The 21778-nt window shown below is 42.6% G+C and overlaps 1 protein-coding gene across 2 annotated transcripts in view; it reads right to left on the bottom strand.

Annotated features, from left to right (window-relative positions):
- Positions 1 to 21778, bottom strand: part of AIG1 (androgen induced 1) — a 205253-nt gene that overhangs the window by 27070 nt on the left and 156405 nt on the right. For both annotated transcript variants that reach the window (XM_036248466.1, XM_036248467.1), the window contains one exon: positions 3170 to 3285. In XM_036248466.1, the coding sequence (XP_036104359.1) occupies positions 3170 to 3285 (116 nt within the window). The remainder of the gene's footprint in view (positions 1 to 3169; positions 3286 to 21778) is intronic.

Here is a 21778-nt window from a genome sequence, read left to right as displayed (position 1 = left end):
GGTCCTGTGAATAGGCAGGGGTGGTGAGGGGGTGCCGGTGCTCTCGAGCGCTGGAGCAGAGATCGCTGCAGCTGGGACCACGGTGTTGGCAGCAGCGAGGGAGCAAAGGGTAAGAAAGTACTCCGGAGTCCTAAACGCCAGGAATTAGCAATGACTGCCTTCAGGTCTAAGAGAGAGGGGCTGAGGGTGTCTCAGAGATTTCTGGCATGGACAACAGGGTGGCTGGCAACGCCAAGGGGTACAGGTTGAGGGTACGATAGGGAAAGTAGGTACTGCATGCATCTGTCCTGCAGCTGCTCAGTGTGGGCATCCTGTGAACAGACACATTGGGACAGACGGGCTGGAGGTCGGGTCGTGGTGGCTGCAGACACGGAGTGAAGGCCTCTTCCCGGGGAGAGGAGGCAGTACAAGACGAGGACTTAGGTTAAGAGGGTAGATCTCAAGTTGAGTATTCTTAACACAATAACATTGAAAAATTAATAAGTAGTAAAAAAAAAAGAAGGCCCAGGGCTATAAGCTCCAAAACACCTCCAGCACAGGTTTCGGGAGAGGCGGAAGAGCCAGCACGTGGTGCGGACAGCGATCGGTTTTGAAAACTGGGGGGCAAACAGGGAGATTGTTCTATCAGCTAAGTCGGGAGAGAGATTCAGGAGGGGGGCCGATTCAGTATCGAACCTGCTCAAATGTCCCTTGAGAAGAGGTCTTCAATGACGTCAGCAAAACAGAAGTCACTCGTGACATCAGCGAGGGTTTTGCAAAATAGTGAAGCTGAAGCCACGTCAGAGCGGGCTAAGGATAACGTCGTCGACACAGTGCCCGCTCTGCGCTGGGGGTTGTTCTATGTCCGTACACTGGGGGTTGCTCTAACTTCAGCATCGCCACTGAGGGCGGGAGCTCCGCGGCCGTCTGTGCAGGGAAGTCGGTATCCCTCGCTTCCTCCACGCTTGCTCTCCCCCCGAGGAAGAGACCGGCTTCAGAGAGGGCGGGAGCCGTGTGCGATGGGAAAGAGCTAGAATCACAGCCAGGCAGATAGCAGCCTCGCCCGCAGCCTCAGAGGTATAGATTCAGCTCAGGCAGACAGAGATTGGAAGGAAAGCTATTTATTTTATAACTAGCATGTGATAAGTGGAATGCTTTCTCCCACTCTGGCATGAGGTTCTGGAATTTCCAGTCACAACCCTGGTATGCTATCAAGAGATTTCACGGCCTGAACCTTCTGCTGGTCCATCAGCCCCGAGACAGTCTGCAACGGAGCAAAACCCAGTACCTTTTAGATAACAATTCCAATCCTTGGGTTTACATAATGTGATATGACAAGAGGGACACTGTTTAGGTCTTGGCATAGCTGTGAACGTCTAGGGCAGAACTCCAAAGAAAAAAGTCTATTTTGAAAGCTTTCTCAGAACATATCTGAGAGAATTCACTGGTTAATGCAAATATATGTCCAAACAAGTACTGGTTTGCTTAGGGAGTTCACAGAGCAGGCAAGCCTCACTTGGCATGGAGAGTGTGCAGGATCTCGGGGGTCTAGAATGAAGATGATGTGGTACTTCCCACGTGTCTCTCTGGAACGGGGACTGACTGTACCCACGGTGGAAGAAAAACCACCGGGAAGTAGGTAGTTCCTGAAACCTCTGGGGCTCTACAGGATTCAGATAATGTAATGGAATATAAATAAATTCACGGAAACACACCCAGAGTTCTCAGAGTAAAAAAATTCCCTTCCCATAGGTAAGCAAATATGAGTGTAAAATAATAAGAACATATTTTTGGAAGGTAGGGGAGAAGCATATGTGATGTAAACCAATGCTACGGGATGTTCCAGGCGTGCAGGGAACATTGCAGTGTCCTTGGAATAACTGTGTAGCGTCCCCACGTGGCTCTTCTGACAGGTAAGGGTCATCAGACTATCAAGCTTATGTTATATTCATAGCTAAGATGTAATTTCAAAGTCACACCTCATCCGTGAGCCCTGATCATTTGGACCTTTTTTTATCAGAGAAAGTTACTACTTAACGTTTTAGGTGGAAAAGAAAGTCGAGACAGGGACTAGGAACACAAACATCCCCCAGTTCCCACAAAGGGTCTTTGACCAGTGGATGAAGTGGCCGATGGAATGAACACTACCGCACGTTGGTTCTGAGGTCTGTGGTCTGGATGTCCCCTTAGATCTAGTCACAGGGTGTGACTTCCTGGAAGCGAATTCCCTTTCTGTTTGGATCTGGGGCATTCTGTGAACATTCATGCGAAGTCTGTGAAGTTCTGGACTGACCCTGATTTTATATTTCCTGGCTGGCTGGGGCAAAGTGCTCCAGCCGTGTGACGGGATTAAGTAGGTCTCGGGGAGACAGGGAGAATGTATTCAGTCCGTTCAGGCTTAACGGAGGGGATGGTGACCCAGAATTCAGGACAAGAGAGTCCTGGGAGATAGGGATGCCGGCGGGAGAGACCTCATCTGTGTATGCTAATATATCAAGGAAGACTGGGAATTATAAAGAGAAATAACAAATTTTCTATCTTAAGATAAACAATTTTGAAACATTAAAACATGGCAAGAACTGCAATTAATGTGCAATAAACTCATCAGGCAAAATCTCTTACAAATTTGGCATCTCCCGCTTGGGACTTATTTAGGCCCAATAGACAAATTAGAGGTTGCTTATGATTTATTTACCCCAACTTAAAAAACAAACAAACAAAACCATTGAACGCATGCCATATTAATAACTAATTCTGACTCATGTACATTTTCACTTGTTTCCTACGGAGTCACTTCTTTGAGAGGTCATTTCTCCTGTCCTTATTTGCATTCGCTGCAACTCCCCCATTCCCCAACAAAAGCAACAACAAAAAATCCCAAGCAAAAAAGCCCTTAAGCAATAAAAATGGTGTCCAAGAAAAACATTTAGTTTGAAAAAGAGTCGAAAAATGCAGCCTTGGAAGAACCACTGCTTACATGGGATTGTTCAACAAATTCCTGTTGTGTGAGGTTTGGCATATACTTTCTAAAAATATAAGCATCTGGGGAAATGAGACAAAGCCCAGGTCTTGGACCAAATGAGGCACGCAGTATGAATCTGTTAGTGATTATATCCATAATGAAATATGTGCCCAAATTTAGCAGTGCAAAATCTACTGCAGTACGAAAGCCCAGCAGGCGCTGCCTTACCATAATATATAGGCAACGGAGAAGACGCAGATGGCGGTGAGTCCGCTGCTCCTGCTGGGGTACGCATGGTGTGATGTCCTCATCTCGATCAATATGAAGGGCAACACAGTCGTGTGCTGAAAAAGAACACAGAGCAGGTGACACAGAGTCTCAGCATCGCCCCTCAGTCACGGTTCTGTCTCCAGTCAGAGAAGAAATAGTGTAAATCCCTAGCAAAAAGCAACACACCAGAGAGCAGGGTGTGGACACGAAAACACGGGTGGGACACGTCAATTGCTCCATTGGTATTTTGTTTCTGTATCTTAGTTTTTGAAATTTAATTTATATCTGTTACAAGAAATTTCTATAATATAGAAAGACATATAGAAGGAAAATTGGAACATAAAAAAGGAATAAAAATAACCAGTGTTAATATTTTAGTATATGTCTCTCCCCTCTTTCTTTTTTCTTTTTTTCTTTATTGATTTTATAGAGAAAGGAAGGGAGAGAGAGAGAGAGATAGAAACATCAATGAGAGAGTACATTGATTGGCCACTTCCTGCATGCCCCACCCTGGACATGTGCCCACAACCTGGGCATGTGCCCTGTCTGGGAATCGAACCAGTGACCGCTTGGTGCACGGGTCGACGATCAACCACTGAGCCACACTGGCCAGTCTCTCCTCTCGTTCATATTATTGGTATGTAGTTAAGATGATACTGTGCATGAATTTTGTTCTAAATTGTAGCATGTGAGTTTTGGATATGTTATTTTAAAAATCCTTCTAAGAATATCAACCCTGACCATAGCTACTTAAAATTTGACCTTATGAATACACCAAAATGTCTTTAAACAATTCCTGATTTTCAATTTTCCACTTATTAAAAATATCATAGTAAATATCTTTTGTAGAAGTCTTTGTCTGAATGTCTGAATGTTAAATTAGTTTCTTATCACCAAAGGCTATGAAGAATTTAAGGATGTTGATACATAATGCCAAATTATGTGTGTACCAGCAACAAGTTAGGAATAATGCCAAATTAGCTTCCAAAATAAGGTACCAGTTTGTACCAGTAGTGCATGGATTTAGATATGACGTTTGAAGACATTTGTTTTTTGGACCCAGTGGCTACTTTATATACTCAGTTCAGGGAACCAGGTTGGGGACAAAAGGGAGCTCTTCCATACGGTAGGAGAAAAAAAGTCAAGTGTTCTTGGTATTGAAATCTGATGGACAGATAAAAGGGACAAAGAGCTTCTTAGGTAAAACTGGGCCAGGGTATAGATTTACCTTCCAACACTGTAGAGTTTCCCAAAAGTAAGAAGATGACAGAACTAAGAACTGAACCATCAGCAAGTCTGAATTCTACTTAGCACCCCTTTACCGGTTATGAAAGAATTTTTGTTCTGCTTCTTGCTGTATTGTCTGCATATTCAAGGAAAAGGCACAAAATGGAATGTTATGGTTTTCAAACTGTAGTTTACTGTAGCAAAATGGGACCAGGTTGCAGGTAGGTCTCGTCAGGAAAAGACATGGTGTGGATACCAAGGTGAACATTCTGGGAGCAACTTATTATTTATATTCATAGAAAACATAGAACAACAGGACTTTGGAAGAAATAGTAAGACTGGAACTTCTTTGCCTTAAGCATTGTTCTCTAGATAACTGTTCTGACTGCCAATATATTGGTAATTAGAGTATGGTATTCCCAGAATGTCAGCTGGGTGATTCCACATTTGGGTAGCTTTATCTTTCTTAATCCTTTGTTTCTCTGTTATTGTTTTTAAAACAGTATAATTAGCTCTGAAGGGAACCATGCAAAATGTATGTGTGCGTTAAATCACAGACAGTATGTATTTTCTATTGTATCTATTGTATTGTTGCTGTTTTTTTCACTATAACACAGTCACCTCAGATAACTCTGGCCTGGAATTTCACCAACAATTTCAGCTGCTAACAATAGTTTTACAATAGCGCATTCATGTAAAACTCAAATATACGGCTAGCAATAAGGCCAAGTGTCATCAAATTGTACATAGAAGAAAAATTCATGCAAATAAAATGTTTACACGGAAGATAATGCTGACTCTGCTGGCCTGTGTGGATTATGAAATGACAATATTATTTTTGACTCATTATTACTAACTAGTGTCTAAACTCTACCTCTTCATCCATTGTTCCAAACTGAGTTAGAAAATCAACCATTTTTCTAGAAAGTTATATAAGTTCAAATAATGAATCTGAATACTCCTAGCTATCCAGGTAACCTTGTTTCACCTGGTTTAGTTGCTGATGATCAGATATTGTAACTGGAAGTGTTAGAATGTACTTTGGTGATGCCAGGCAGAAAAATCCCTTTGAAAAATTAAGATCTTTCTAGATTACTTCATCATTGGCATCATTACCACTAAAAAGGAGCTACTTGTTCCATCAGTGACATAACAAGTGACAAAGATCTTTTTGTGGCTAGCTGTGCCTGTGCCAGTTTAGCTCCTGGCAAATCTCAGGAGAAGTTTTTTCTGTATCAGGGTAACTTAACAGCTTATCATGCAGAATTTCCAGGCACTAGAGGATATATATATATATCTTCCTCTCTAAAAATTTATCATGCACATCATGTTTACCAATAAAGAGCATCTATTAACAGAAGTAAAAATAGTGCAAAATATTTATAGCAAATTAAGTGTTGCCTGCATGTAGCTAAAGTTTTATGCATTAGAAAAATTGCAAAAATCTAGAAATGGTCTGGCTGAATCTCTAAGTAACCTTTAGCAGCTCAGTTATAACTCGAAATCTGTAGTAGCAAGAGGGATAATTGTTTGAGAAGTACAGGTACAAGAAATCCAGTTCTTACCCACTGCCAGGCAATACTGTGCTTCCATGACTCAAGAACCATGAAGAAAACATTCAGCTCAATTCAAGACCATCAGCTGCCCAAGAATGGTAATCTTCCATTTTGTTCACTACAGTGTTGCTCTTAGACAAGAGCCTGGTACATCAGAGGTGATCAATAAATATTTGTGGAGATAATTTATTTAATCTTCAAAACAACATCTTAAGTGGGAATGATTAATTCTGTTCTTCAGACGAGGGAATAAAGACTTGGAAGAGAGAATTATCCTGCCCCAAACCATAGAGCTAGTAAGTGTGAAGGTAAGGTTCAAGACCAGTTCTGTCGGTCTCCAAACCCCATACTGTTTTTTACGTTAGAATTATATCTTTAAAAGATATGAGTCAGCCATGGCCGGTTTGGCTCGGTGGTTAGAGCGTTGGCCTGTGGTCTGGAGAGACCCGGGTTTGATTCCTGCTAAGGGCATGTACCTCGGTTGCAGTTTGTCCCTGGCCCTGGTTGGGTCGTGTGGGTGACAACCCCTCGATGTGTCCCTTTCACGTCGATGTTTCTCTCTCGCTCTCTCCCTCCCACTCTATCTGAACAAAATATCAAAAAATGTCCTCGGGTGAGGACATTAAAAGAAAAAAAAAAAAAGATATGAGTCAAATAATCTTTGAGGCAATAAACCCGTGGAGTGCATGATATAGATCACTTATGTTGCCTCTCCACAGCCCAGAACTGTATTTTGGTTGAACCTTAGCATAAACAAAAAGGTCTTCACTGTAAAAAATATATATTTTGCTAAATGTGTTTCTTCCTGTGGCGTATAAACATTCTGAATAATAATAAACGACAAAATCGCTGGCATGAAGTCAGAACTTACAGTGGCGCGTGCAGCGAAAGACAGCTGGGGAAGCTCCCCCGGCTCCGGGCCCAGAAGAGGCCAAGGTGCCACTTCCTGGGTCATCCTGCATCAGAATTCCTCTGGCACCAGCCGCCACCACGTCCTAAGTTCCACTCCATGAGATCAAAGTCGGACATCTCAAGTGCAAAAGTGGAAATCAGGCGCCAGGTCCACATGGCCCCGAAGATCGGACCGTTAGGTCTGTCTCCACAAAAGGTACCGGCTGACTCGAAGGGTCTGAGAATTACAGTGAAACTGATCACTTAGAACAGACAGGCCCAGATTGAGTGGCGCCTGCTGCTTCTGCCCTATCACCAAAGCCCCCAGGAAGAAGCCGGAAACAGAGAGACGCAAACACCCATCAAGCACAGTGGAAATGGCACTTTTGATGAGATTGTCAACATTGCTGGATAGAGGTAGCACCGCTCTGTACAGCCAGAGAGCTCTCCGGAACCACGGAAGAGAACCTGGGACTGCCAGGTTTGTTGGCTGCAATGTTGGTGGCCACCACCCTCATGATATCATAGGTGACACCCACAGGGGTGAGATGGTATGCCCAGCGACTTAAGAACTCCGGAGGAAAATATTTCAATAAAGGATCATTTGACAACTAAAAAAAGCAAACTCGGGAATGATCTGTTTCTATTTCTCAAACCTTTTAACTTAGTTTTCTCAGGCAGGTGTAGGTATACTGTAGAAAAACAGAGAAAGAGATAAAGACTGGCTGCCAAAGGGGGCTTTAGGAATTGTACTGGACTGTTTTCTGCGGTACATTGTCAACAGCACAATTACCCAGCAGCTGAGTTACTGAGGTTTGACTGTTTTTTAAGAGCCGGTGAGATGAAGGGCCGACAGCCACGGAGTAAATCCTTGATCTGCCCCGTAAACTGTGCGAGCAAGTACTGGTCTAGGATGTAAGCAGTCATCCGATCCCACGTTCAATCTTTCGTTGCCGCTCAATTTTAATGAGACTATATTTGGACGACTGTGTACAAAAAGGAAAGCCCAGATCTATCCTGGTCTTTTGCATCCTTTGCGTTTTTCTTCATAGGGTTTGCACAGGTTCCTCTATGGAGCAGCGGTTATCACCGTGAACTGATCAGCATCCCATGGCAAAGGGCTCCCTGCAGAGGGATCCACCAGGTGCTGTCGCCTCCACAGAGAGATGCTCAGACCTGAACAGAGGGCTGGATCTCAGAAAAGACCCAGGACTTAATTCTGATGGGAAGAAGATGGAATAAGAAAGATGATTTGAAAAAGAGGGTTCAAAGAAGAAAGCAGTGTAGTTAAGTAGAAGGGTCAGGAGACTGGTGTCTGGGATCCAGTTCCGATTGTGCCCCCCTTTAGGCAAGTTTTTGCACACCTGTGAAGCTCCGTATTGTTCATTATACAAGGTGCAGTTGGATGACATTCATGCATCTCTAACTTCAGTCATGAAAAACTACTATTTTGAGCTTTGCTATATCACATACCAGGGCCCACCTGTGCATTAGGCATGGCAGACCCAGTGCCCTGGGCCCATGAAATGTTCTGATTTCTTTCATAATCAGAAGAAAAAAAATTAACTTTCAGAGTTGAATATTATATTCATGTTTTTACCAATGCAGTCATAAATGTTATATATAAAATATATACATATAGTATATATACACATATAACATATACATATATTTATGAATGTTTTAAAACTTGTTGTACAGACATGTATGTATACATATGTATACATAAATAAAAATAAATAAATGGAGAAACAAATGCACAAATACAAAGTGCCTAGAGCCTACAAGAGTAAAAGTCATAATGCAGCCTATTACATGCTACCTGATTTTTAAAAATTATATTCTTACTCAATTCAATTTTTTTTCTTAAATAAATGTATTTAAAGACAAACTTATGGAACTTATAAACTCTCAGATGGAATATCATTTGTCATAAATAGGAAATAACCACAAATACAGTGAAAATTAATTGATCCTACTAAATGTTCACTAGATGTTTGCTGTTAAAGGCTCTGATTCTGACGCCTGTTCTCTATATGTTAAGCAGGGAAGTTAAGTATTAGAGGGGCATTAAAGATACACTAGCATGGAGTGGAGACTCTCCTAAATGGAATCAGGAGGATTGAAAGACAATTGAGAGGGAATTACCTCTTCACTCTGTGATCCAATAGTATTTAATGCCAGTTCCTGTGCCACATAAATTACTTTGCATGTCATCAGGGCTACACAGCCTATGCACTAGAACAGATGATCATAAATTGTACTTGTACTTTCTAACTGCTAAATAATTTAATTTATGAACAGATGTTCTTTTACCAGAAAAATAGGGAGATGGATGAGTAGGAAGTTTAGGTAGTGATGGAGGAATTTAATGGGATGTAACAGGATTAAAGAAATGCATTTACACTACACAAGAAGGGTCTGGACTTGCTACTGGGAAAAACATCTTGATGATCTGTGATAGCAATCAATAGCCTATAAACTAAAGAAAAGTTTTAGGATAAATTTTGCTGTGGAATAAATAGAAAAATAACAACTATGCCATGTGGTGATATGGATTCAGGCAAGTAGAGTGGATGGATGAATTAGGGAACCAGTCAAGATTATTTTGGAGCTCTAGATTTTATCATTGTAATCAGAGTGCACGTTATGAAACTAAGAAACAAGATTTGAAGACTACTTTTAACTGCTGTTTCTCTGGTCGTTCTCTTTCCAGAATATTTTTAACTAGGAGAGCACTATTCCCATACCACATGACACCAGATACAAATAGTTTTCTTCCTTGGAAGCAAAACCAGCTTTTGAATGTAGGGTGTGCCAGCCCAGCCCCCGCCTAGCTGAATAATAAGAGAGCTGGCAACTCCGTGTCTACTTATTCGCATCTGCAGGACACAGGTGAGCTCTGGGAATGCTCTCCAAGTGGTATTTGCATCCAATCACCAGGTGAGCTTGTTAAAATGAGATTGCTGGGTCTGGCTCCTGGGGCGTCTGCTCACTGGGTGTGGAGTAGTGTTTCTGGGAGTCCCCACGTAGGTACAACACAACTCTTGCCTTCATGCTTGTCAGGATATCTAGGTTTTCCTATATCCCTATCGCAACCTTTGATCATAAATAAAAAGTTGAAGGATGGCCGTGCACATGTGCGTGTGTGCACATGTGGCACCGAACACCTGCATTTTTTGTGGGCACGCAGGAGGCAGGCAGGGCTAGAGATGAGGCCAGACTTGCCTGGGAGGACGGGGTGAGGGGAGTCCCTATGATGTCCTAGAAAGTGTACAGGTACAAATAAAAATAATAGGAAAAGCTGTACAGAAAGGTGTACACTCCAGACTGTAACCTGGATATCTTGTTGACTTTCTTTGCCTCTTAATCCTCTTTAGAATAAAAAGGGATCGAAAAAGAAAAAACAATTCATTCTGTAATAAAGCGAGAAGGAATTTCCAAGTTTGAAGATAATGTCCATTATATTAGCAAAACATGATCTGAAACGACAGAAAGGATGATGTCAGAAAAGCTGGCGAGGGTTATAAAATGCTGACTGCTCCTAGCTTTTGCAAAGCTCCTGGGCTCTTCACACAAGTCAGACGCTTGGGGAAAACAGTGTTGGTGGGAGCATGCACAGAATTGGGCTGGATCTTCCCCTGGGGCAACTGTCATCTCAGTCAGTAGATGTGGGGAGGTGTCAATGACATCCGCTGGCAGCTTGGAGACCAAGTGATGCAAGCTCTAAAAAAACCTAATTTCTTAACTCTGAAAACCTGACCCAGTGTTTTATTGTGCCACCAGAAACTGTCATCATTAACTTTACTAATTGGTCAGCCAGCTCAAAATTCGCAACCCTTCCTCATTCTCTTCGTAGTGGAGATATTTTAGAGTTTTAAACGATAGGGACCTACACGTCTTAACCACTGTAGTTCCCAGGAATATTCTCTGGTCACGGGCCTCCCCTTCCTAAGGGCTGAGGTGCTGGTTTAGGGGGGGCAGTGCCTGTGATATGACAGAATCGCCCAGAAAATGCCAGGGCCTTCCCGGCTGTGCCCTTCTGGTGTGCTGTTGGGTACCGACTCCTGCTCGCTGTCACATCAGCCTGAGAGGCTCTTATACAGGCATCTCCGAACCACGTCAGAAACGTGACCCATCATCAGAAACTCAGATCCAGATGGAACCAATAATGAACGAGTACTAGTATGTTCCAGGCACTTCCAGAGATTGTATGGGCACAATACTAAATGTGGGACTAATCCAGTTCTAACATTAGTCCCAACAACTCTTGTGCTATGGTTTTAATCATTAGGCCCAATAAATAAAATAGTGATGTGCATTAAACCAAGACATGCATATCTTTGCAATTAAGAGCAAAGGAGGCATCAATTACACTAGGTGAGTGGCATCACTTTACTGGGCTATTATTCTTCAATTGAAAAGCATTTCGACTTGAGCACAGTTCATATCTCTTGCTGAATCTTCCTAATGAAGGTATGCACAAAGTGCTGGGAGTCTGTGGCATTACAAAGGGGCTCCGGTGTGGTGCCTCTTCTTCAGTCCAGCAGCCTGTGAGCCACCAAAGGGATTTCTTGTTGTGAATGTGACTCCAGAGATGATCCACATCGTGCCTTAAAATGTAACAGTAACTTTCAAATGATTTAAAGTGACTTAAAGGAATTCTCTTCTTCCATGAACATTTTACAATTCACATTTGTAGTTCCCACAGAATAGCACCTCTAATCACTGCCCTCAGACAATCAATTTATTACAGTTGATAAGACATATGCAGACTTGTGGACCTATGATGGAGCAATGCTGAAGTGATCTGCTCTGCTTGGGCAAGTCAAGGAAAACCGGACACAGTAGGAGACATGAGAACTGGGTTTATACATGTGACTAGGGTTTCGCCAGCAGAAGAAAGGGTCAAGGAAGTTCATTCACAAGGCTTTCCATCAAAAGTGTGTAAAGACAAAGCATGGACCACTGAGGGAACTGTGATTGTTGCAGGACATGGAAGAGCACGAAGAACTGAGTTTGGACAGGTGAAGCAGGCATAAGCCAAATCACAGAGGGCTTTCACATGGTTTCTGTCCTGGAGGAAGCAGAGATACTTATATAAGCTTAAACCTCTTCCATGGAGCATAAAGTATATAGAGGTAGGAGAAACATCTGGACCTTAATAGTAGAAAGATCAAGCTGGAGGCAGGGTGGAGGATGGGCTAGAGAGAGGAGATTCATCTCCCAACATGCCCCTTCTCTTTCCTTCCTTCCAGCCTACTTGCTCTTTCCTCAAGGAAGGACTCGGTTCTCTCTAGGACTTCCTTCTAGGTCTTCCTCAGTTTCCCCGCTCCCCTACCTCTCTGCAGCCTCCTCACTTATAATCTCCCCCTTTCTCCTCTAACACATACCGTCACACCGAAAACAACATAGGGAAAATCACAACAGAGAAAGCAAGGCCTTAACTGTGGCAAATGGCAAACATGGAAATACAACTCTTTCATCCCTCTGTGTTTTATGTTGCTTTCTCTGTTATTAATTTATGTGCATAAATACTGGATGCATAGTCACAGAAAGAGCTACCAATTCACTGTGTTCCTAATATACGCTCTTTTATACTGGACATTTTCCACCAGTATCGTATTTAATTCTCACAGCAACTCTAATAAAATAGCTGTTTTCACCTCAGTTTTATAAATGAGAAAATAGAGGAACAGAGTGATGAACTTGTCAGAGGTCATGTAGAACTAGTATGGTGAAGCCAGCATTAGACCTCTGGTCTACCTGCCTCCCAAACCTGTGCTTTTACTGAGTGAGACACACTGCTCCCCATGCTCATGTGTTTGTTTCTTTATTCACTCAGTAAATACTTATTGGACTTCTCCTGTGTGCCACTTATGATTCCAGGTACTTAAAATGTATCCCACATCATTGCCCCAATATGTTGCTGTTCTTGGGAATGCATTTCGATTGAGCTAGTACACATTTGACTTCCCTGACCCCAGAAAAGAACAAATTCATTACGGTTGCATGAGGATCCCATAAGATGCTATAGTAGAAGTACAGTACATGCAAAAAACCATTCAAGTTACTTTGTGAGATCTCCTACTTAAGACAAATTGCTAAGTAATACTGTCTAATGTATTTACTGTATGCCAGAATCTGCAGTATGACTTTACATGGATTAAAACTCATTTACATCTCACAAAGCCCCTTTGACACATTATCAACTTCATATTACAAAACTGGAGGCACTCAGATTTGCTAACTGGAAGGTGGTGGGGCTTAGACTTGGGCAATATGGCTTCTGAGCCCAGATTTTAACCATGATGCTACACCAATGCTGGAACAAACCCAGGAATAGGGGAGAAGCCTGTGGAGGTCCTGGTACTGGGCAGGGTAACTCTCTGTCTTATGGCCGTGCCTAAGGGTAAAACAATAACGGGGACTTTCTCTCATCCACACCATTCAACTTGGAAAGATTCCTAGGACTGAAGGATGAATAGCTTCTACATTCAAGTTTAACATGAAGGCCATCAGACTAGACTTTATGCTCATCCCATGGGTACTGAGGGCCTCAGGCAGGTAGAGGGGCAGGAATGAGAATAACCCCAATCCACCAACACAGAGATGCATTCTCTTTCTGAGATGCTACTTGTGCTACCTTTCTTGTCTTTTCTTTGGCCTACAGTCCTTAAAAGTACTTTGAAAGCATTTTAGGAGATGGGTTGAACAGTGGTGGAAGGAAGAGCAACTGGAGAAATGGTAGAGGAAGCAGACAAGGCAAAAACATTTAATCAACTGCTCCATAGTCAGTAAACAAAGCATTCTTAAAAAAAAAATCCTCACCTGAGGACATGCTTAAAAAGAGAAAGAGAGAGAGAGAGAGAGAGAGAGAGAGAGAGAGAGAGAGAGAAAGAGAGAGAGAAAGAGAGAGAGAAAGAGAGAGAGAAAGAGAGAGAGAAAGACAGACATTGATGTGAAAGAGGTACACTGATCGGCTGCATCCGTATGTGCCCTGACCAGGGATTGAACCTACAACCCAGGTATGTGCCCTGACCAGGAATTGAACTGGCAACATTTTGGTGCACCAGATGATGCACAACCAACTGAGCCATTCCAGCCAGGCAAACTGAAAGCATTCTTAAATATCATGATACACTGATAAATTTCAAGAGCAAGAATAGAAAAACAAAATTCATTTTTAGAGGCACTTTGAAATTAAAAAAGAAACTTGACAAATAAGAAACTAGTATTTTAATGCTATATGCTGCTCAAAAATTATTTTGAGCCCTGGCCGGTTTGGCTCAGTGGTTAGAGTGTCAGCCTGTGGTCCAGAGAGACCCAGGTTCGGTTCCCGCTCAGGGCATGTACTTTGGTTGCAGTTTGTCCCTGGACCTGGTTGGGTCATGCAGGTGGCAGCCGCTTGATGTGTCCCTTTCACGTCAATGTCTCTCTCTCTCCCCCACTCTATTTGAATAAAAAATGGAAAAATGTCCTCGGGTGAGGATAAAAAAAGAAAAAAATTATTTTGAGCTCAAATGATACTATTCATCCAATAACAACCTCCTCCAATGTCTGGGTATTACTCTAAAATCACAATTATGACCATTTGGTTTCCTTCCCTAAAACCTTCTCACTCTGTTCAGAATAAAGCCAAAGTTTCTTAGCATTGCCTTCAAAAGTTTATACTATTGAATTCAGCTTACTTCTCTGGATTAATCTCATACCACTCTGTACTGGCAACTGTCACTGTTCTACCAAAGGCCTTACATGCTCATGCCTTTGTTCATGCTCTTCTCTTACTGGAATCCCTAATATATGGGACCTTCTCTTTAGTAAATACTTATGACAGGGTCATTTTAGCTCATCAAAGAATCATCCACCACAGTTCTCTGTACCTTTGCAATTAGGTGAGACCATTGTGACTAGTTCTGGCCAATGGCCTAGCATTTCTAGAGTCATATGCACACTCCCAGATCAATGCACTTCAGAGCCGGTGTGAATTCGTTCCCCTGCCACAGTGACCTGGACACCATGTGTGCAAATGATGAAACCCAGGATGAAAGCATCCTGGATCCTTGAAAGGGGACTGCCCTGGAGTCAACTGGACTGCAGCAGACATTGTGGAACAAGAAAAACACTTTGTGAGGTTAACAGATTATGATTCTAGGGTTAATTTGCTGCCTTAGAATGAACTAGCCTATTCTGACTATTATTATCCCTAACTCTAGTCCTGTCCTTATCCTAGAAAGAATTAATCCCTCTTTTTTATTTATGCTCCTACTATATACCTACACTATGGCACTTAATGCTACTACACATATATGTGTAGAAAATATTAAATGGCACATTACTATGTCTTATGCTGCTATCGTTAACATGAAGGAACGTGACCTTGGTGTACTGTAAGCACTTCTTTAGGGAGAAGGGACAAAGTTTACTTACCATTGTATTCTTAGCTCCCTGCACAGTGCAGAAAATTAATGGAGTCTCAATAAACCTTTGTTCCGGGACCAAGATAGTATGACTTTCCCTTAAGCAAACCCTATTTAATGGGAAATTTATAAAAATATTATTTCCTGGCTGCAATATATATAAGTAAATAAAAATAATGCATTCATCTTGAAAGCACAAAAAAATTTATAATTTTCTATTACAGAAAAGGAGGCTACTTTGCCCCAAAGCATATTTACATGGAACTGAGTCATCAAACTAAAGGTGTATATTCACAAAATATTAAAGCATTAATTTTTTGAAATGAGAAAATAGTAACACATTTCCACTGCCTTCTATAATTTCATCACACCCCTCTATCACGTGTACAAGCGCATTTCAATGATCGTAAAGAATTTTCTTCCCTGAGTCTTCAAATACAATGACTTCAAATGGTTTTAATTTACTCTTGTTTATGATAAAATAAATGTTATTCTGATTGATTGGCAAATGTCTACCAGCAGCAATAAGAGCAATTATGTTTGGCATGAAGACATTATAAAATCTATAACCCAAACCTTTAAAGCCTGATTTAAAATGTCAAATTTGACTTATGAGAAACAGTTATAATCCTGCTTCATGCAAAAAGCATTAGGTTAATGCTGGAGCAAAGTACTGTTGCCAAGCGTGCACTGGCATAATTAATCAGGGATATCTCAGAAATGAATCTTCTCCAAGAGGTTATTGATTTACTGTCACGACACTTTTTTCTTATGGCTGCGCTAGTGCTCTAGAGCCGGGATGCGCTGGCATGCAGTTTCCAGTGACTAAGCCTTGATCTGTCCTCCTGGATTCCTGCTCTGACATCTGCAAACACTCACATTTGACAGTCTCATGCCTGAGTGTGGTGGCTTCCAAGTTGATTAGGATTAGTTCAGAGGGGTTTTGGACTAGTCTGAGTGTAATCGAAAGCAGAGAGCCACGAGTCTCCAGAGAGTGACATGCTCCTTGCTAATGGCATCATATTAACAGAGAATGTGCATGGGTATACACATATACATGCAAACACACATACGCACGCATGCACGCACACACAATATGTACTTTCAAGCACACACCCTTGCACACACACATGCAAACACACTCATGCATACACTCATGCAAACATACATGTGAACACACATACGCACACTTATTAAAACACACCTATGCCTACACACATGCACATGCACACATACTAACATACTTAAGGAATAGTGAACACTTCAGTTTTAATCTTGAAGCTCATCTCTGTTATCTGTTAAATTAAATTCAAGCTCTTACAGAAGCACTATTTTAAATATTAAAAAGCAGCTATAACTTAGCTCTTTTTCACAGTGACTCCGTGACAAAGGGAGTACTGTCAGAAGGAGCCCTTAAAGCACTGAGAAGTCAAATGTTCTCAAAGATTATAGGGGAAAGTCCAGGGAGAAGGAGGCAATTTAATTCATGGCTCAAACCTTTTTCTTTGTAGCCTCTTAAACAGAAAAGGACACACTTTCAACACAAGGCAATATTGATGGCTATAAGTGTGAGGGGGAAGACAGGTGTAGAGAGAGGCCTCTAAAGAGATCGATGACATCCCTGTTACCTTGGACACAGTGTTCCAAGTTCAATGCCCTTTCTAGATCTTTGTTCGAGCCGACTTCCCCGCACAGGCTACGTCTTGCTGAGGCTGCACTGGTGATTATGTGGTCACAACTGAGTCCAGACTAATCGGACTGCAGTGCCTGCACAGGCTCCTTTCACTGTGTGGAGGTGGAGAGGAGACGGCCAGGGAGCTGTTCACCGTTAGTTGGCTACATAAGTGAGCCAACAAGCCCTCTGGACCCCAGAATTACGTGTAAGGGCCTGCAGCAGTGAACAGCAGAAATCCTGCTCAAATCTTGGGAATCTGTGTCCACACCCTTGAAGATACATTTCTGTCTCAATCCTTCCCTTCCTCCCTCTCTCGCTGTGCACACTTTCAGTGTAAGTATAACCTATACACAGAAAAGTGCACAAATGATAGAGTGCAGAAGATGAATGTTCACAAAGTGAACTCACCCCTGTAGCCGGCACCGAGATTAAGAAACTAAGTGATACAAGTTCCTCTACAATATCGTCTCTTCTCCTTACCACGGATCTCCCCTGAGGAGACCATTACTCTGACTTAGAACACCAGAGAATCATTCTGTCTGATTTTGAAATTTACAGAAATGAAATTATACACTCTGTATTTTTGTTGTTCCTGGCAGTTTTTGCTCAACATTATGTTAATGAGATTCATTCATTCTGAGGTGTGGAGTTGAAGGCTTCCATTCTATTGCTGTATAGTACTCCAATGTGTGAATACAACACAGTGAATTCATCCATTCTACTGCTGATGACATTGGGGTTCTCTCCAGTTTGGTCCTGTAGGAATGTGCTGCTATGAACATTGTTGTGCATTTTTCTTTTTTAAAAATAGGTTTCTATTGATTTTTTGGAGCGAGAGAGGAAGACAGAGACAGATAGAAACATTATGTGAAAGAGAAACATCACAAGCCCCCTACTGGGCATGTGCCCTGACCAGGAATTGAACTGGCACCTCTTAGTCTGTGGGACGATGCTCAGTCCACTGAGCCACACCAGCTGGGCTGCATTTTTCTTTTGGTGAACACATTTGCATTTTTCTTGGGTATATACCAAGGAGAGGAATTTCAGGATATAGTTCTGGCTATTTGGCTTTAGCAGATAATGTCAAAGAGGTTTCCAAAGCGATGAGACCAGTTTACACTCCCATCAGCAGTATATGAGTTTCACTGGTTCCACATTTTATCAACCTTGAGATTGTTTGTCTTGCTCACTTCAGTCACTCTCACCTTTTAAGTTTCAATGTAATATTCCTCATAGCACCTTTGGATGCAAGGCCCCCAGACCATGTCAGTGCTGCAGGTCGGGTTCCCTGTGAAGCAGACTCTGAGATGGAAGTCAGCACGGGAGTCTGATCTGTAGGAAGAAACTCTTCTGATGAGGGCGGCCCCCGGAGACGAGAGCAGTGGAGAGCTGGAGAGGACAGCACTCCCAGCCACAGGGGAAGTGTGTCCCTCGCCCCAAAGGGACCAGGTGGCACAGCGCAGCACTCACCAACCATGGATGGTCTTTGCTCAAGTTGAGTTGCTCTGAATATTCCCTGCCTGGTCCACACAATCATCAGTGCAGTCGGTTTGAACCGCTGTGACATTCATGGAGGAAATCCCCTCCATGATGGAACCATGACAATTCACAACTGCACTGCACGGGAGGGACGCACTGACGTGGGCATCTAGAGGGACTTCATGTGTTTATTTTATTTTTTACTTTTATTTTTTTTCAAAACAGTCGGAAAACATTTATTATACTGAAATGTATACATCCTACTACTACAAAAACAAAGTAGCATGTTTTTAAAGATAAGGAATTGGTCAGCATATGGTAAATCCTCAATACTGCCTGATTGGGGCCATAAAGTCAGCTACTGTAATTTAATACATGGTCATGCATGACTAATAAGTCTCCTTGACATATAACTGGGTTTCTTATTAAACAGGTCAGAGTTACCACTTAATCATTTTTAAAATTCATTATCATCGTGTTGCTACTCCACACCTTCTTCAGCTGAGTAAGGCGTGCAGTCGGCTGTCTCGTTTTGCTCACTGCAGATTTGAGGCTCCAGGAACGATGTCAGTGGTATGGACAACATAAAGCTTATTCCCCTTCGAGACAGTGTACTTGGGGGGAGGGGCAGGCGGGAAAAATACATCCCAGGCTCTTTATCTAGATTACAGAAATGAATTTTGGTTTTACTTTTCCTTAAGGCTTTATGCTTTGCTATGTTTACCCATGAACCAATATTTTAAATGACTTTATTTCCCAAACCATGTATATCAAGTCACAGCCCTCCCTATTTTAATACAATCAATCAAGGACATATACAGGGTGGGCAAAAGTAGGTTTCCAGTTGTGAGTACGCAAAACACAGAATTTATTCTTGTATTGTTACTTATTAATTATTGTATTATTTTCCATACAAACAGCTGTCCACTGGAAACGTACTTCTGCCCCACCCCGTATTTTGGCCGATTTCGGATCAGTCTGAGATCAACAGTATGACTGCACTGTGCTCATCAAGCGCATCCCAGTGGAAGAACTGACATTTCATTAGCCCCTGCAGCCCACTCGCAGGGAGACATTTCTGTACGCTTCAGCACAGCTGTGGACTCCTCCCCGCACCTCCTGACGTTGGCTCCTAGGAGGCAGGTCCCTGTTCGTTGAATATCTTAGGTAAACAGAAAAATTCCCGGTGTACATGGTGATGAGTGGAATGTAGCTTTCTTCACCAAGAGACTTCCTTTAGTGGAGACTGGACCCTCAAGGGCTGGCCATCCGCTCTCGCCTTCAGGTCGATCCTTGGCTCTAGCCAACGTGTCTGACTCTCTTTGGTGGTTGTAAATCCAAGCTGTCTGGGAGCCATTAAAGAAGGAAGCAGGATGGGGTCCGAGCTCACTTGCAGCCTTGGGAATCTTTTTAGTTTGAAGAACTGGAGAAGAGGAAGGGAGAAGGAATGGGAGAAGACCAGTTCGGCGGTAGAAGATGAGGAGCTGCATGGGTGGCATGAACTAGAGCCGGTTCCCGGAATGACTGGGTCTAGCAGTCAAGTGGGCCCGGGATCATTAACTCGCTGTGTGCTGTACTAGACAAGGATCGGCAGCCCACGGGTTATACATGTGGAACGGACTCAAAGTATAAATCGATTCAAATAATGATTCAAATAAATGTCTTGATTAACTTGTGAATAAAAATTTATTAGGAAAAGCTAGGGTGCATTAAGACTATCAGGAACCCCTTTTGTTAAGAGAGACGAATAAATCCTTTTTCAATGTGGCCTCGGGAACCTTTTCCTTGGGCCTGCACTGCCCTGGGGTCTGACCCTCTGTGGCGACTGCTTCGGTCCAAGGGAAGCAGCATGGTGTCCGGCATTTGAGCAGATATGTCAGACTCCTTCGGATCCGGGAGCAGACGTTTTGCAAATGGAGCAAAGGGAAGGGAAGGAGGGAGACGGGGTATTGGCAAGGGCCAGGGTCGCTTTTCTGAGTCGTGCATATTCCTTGAAGTTGAGTTCTTTGGCTCTGCTTAGCTTGGCCCTTGACCATATTATTGTCTTTGATCAATTCTTTACAGATTACCTTAGTTAATTTCCATGGAATACCTGCAGTGAATGGGCAATGGTCTTCTTGTTTCCTTTTCATTCATAACCAAGGGAACATGGCAGATGATTAGGATTCTAAATCAGGGTAATGAAGAGAAATGTCACTGAACCGTCTTTGGACGCCCTGGTGCTGTAAGGGCTAGAGGGTGAGCAAAGGAAACACACCCCTAAGAACCACTGACTTCACAGCCTCACAGGGGCAGCCGGCCAGGGACACGCACACAGGGTTTTCAGATAGTAGGTGCTTAACACATTTCTGCGAAATGAGGGAATGGGTGAGGATTCTGCGGAAACACTGTGGATGCCCAAGGCATGAACTGAGTTGCCTTTGGTCACTTTAAGTTCACAGGGAGGATGAGGGAGTCTTCCTAGAAGGGTTTCTCTCGCAAACTTCTCTTCTGAGCAAGGTATATTGGCTTCAGCTCTTGCCAAACTTAAATTGCATCCATGTTAAAGAGGAAAACGGGCTTTAGCACATTCCTTTGGGGAATGGAAACAATTTATTTTGTTTGTTTCTAATGGAGAGGGTTTGCTCCAGAATCTCACTGTGAGGTCTGAGAATCTGGGTTGAGGACAGCCAGGCAGCAGAGGGAGAGGGAGAAAGGGACTGAGGGCCAGAGGGAGAGGGGGCAAGACCCCAAGATCTTAGCAGGTGACAGAAACAGCAGGAGCAGCCAGTTATAAAGGCGAAGCATAAAATACAGTTCCTGGATTTAGGTCAGGAAGGTTGTCTAACTATTATATGATTTGATACATGTTCACAATTCTTCTTTTTTTTAAAAATGCTTGTTTTGTGTTAAAATTAAAACCTTCCTGTGCTATTCAGCACAGCCAGCTACTATATATCTATATATTTCTATCTCTATCTCTATCTCTATCTCTATCTCTACACACACACACACACACACACACACACACATTTTTCATTTTTCTGCAGAGAAGATAATTTTTGTTTGGTTTGTTTTCCTCCTTGACAGTCAGAAAATGAAAATGCCAGGCTTATAGTTCACCTTCAGAGGAGGAGGAGGAGGAGGAGGAGGTGGGGGGGGGGAGCTGAAGGTGTAAATGCAAATGACCTGGACCAAATAAGGAATGAGCCTTTGGAAAGACTCTCTGGTTTCCCAACGTGAACTGGATGAGGAGAAACATAAGCATGATTTCTCATCGGCTGGTGTCCCCTGAAAGCTTTTTAAAAAAAAATTAATATAACTGATTTCCAAAGAATGG

The sequence above is a fragment of the Molossus molossus genome, unplaced genomic scaffold (genome assembly GCF_014108415.1).
Source record: "Molossus molossus isolate mMolMol1 unplaced genomic scaffold, mMolMol1.p scaffold_m16_p_8, whole genome shotgun sequence".
NCBI lineage: Eukaryota > Metazoa > Chordata > Mammalia > Chiroptera > Molossidae > Molossus > Molossus molossus.
The sequence above is the reverse complement of the archived record's forward strand: the minus strand, read 5'-3'. Positions and strand labels throughout refer to the sequence as shown.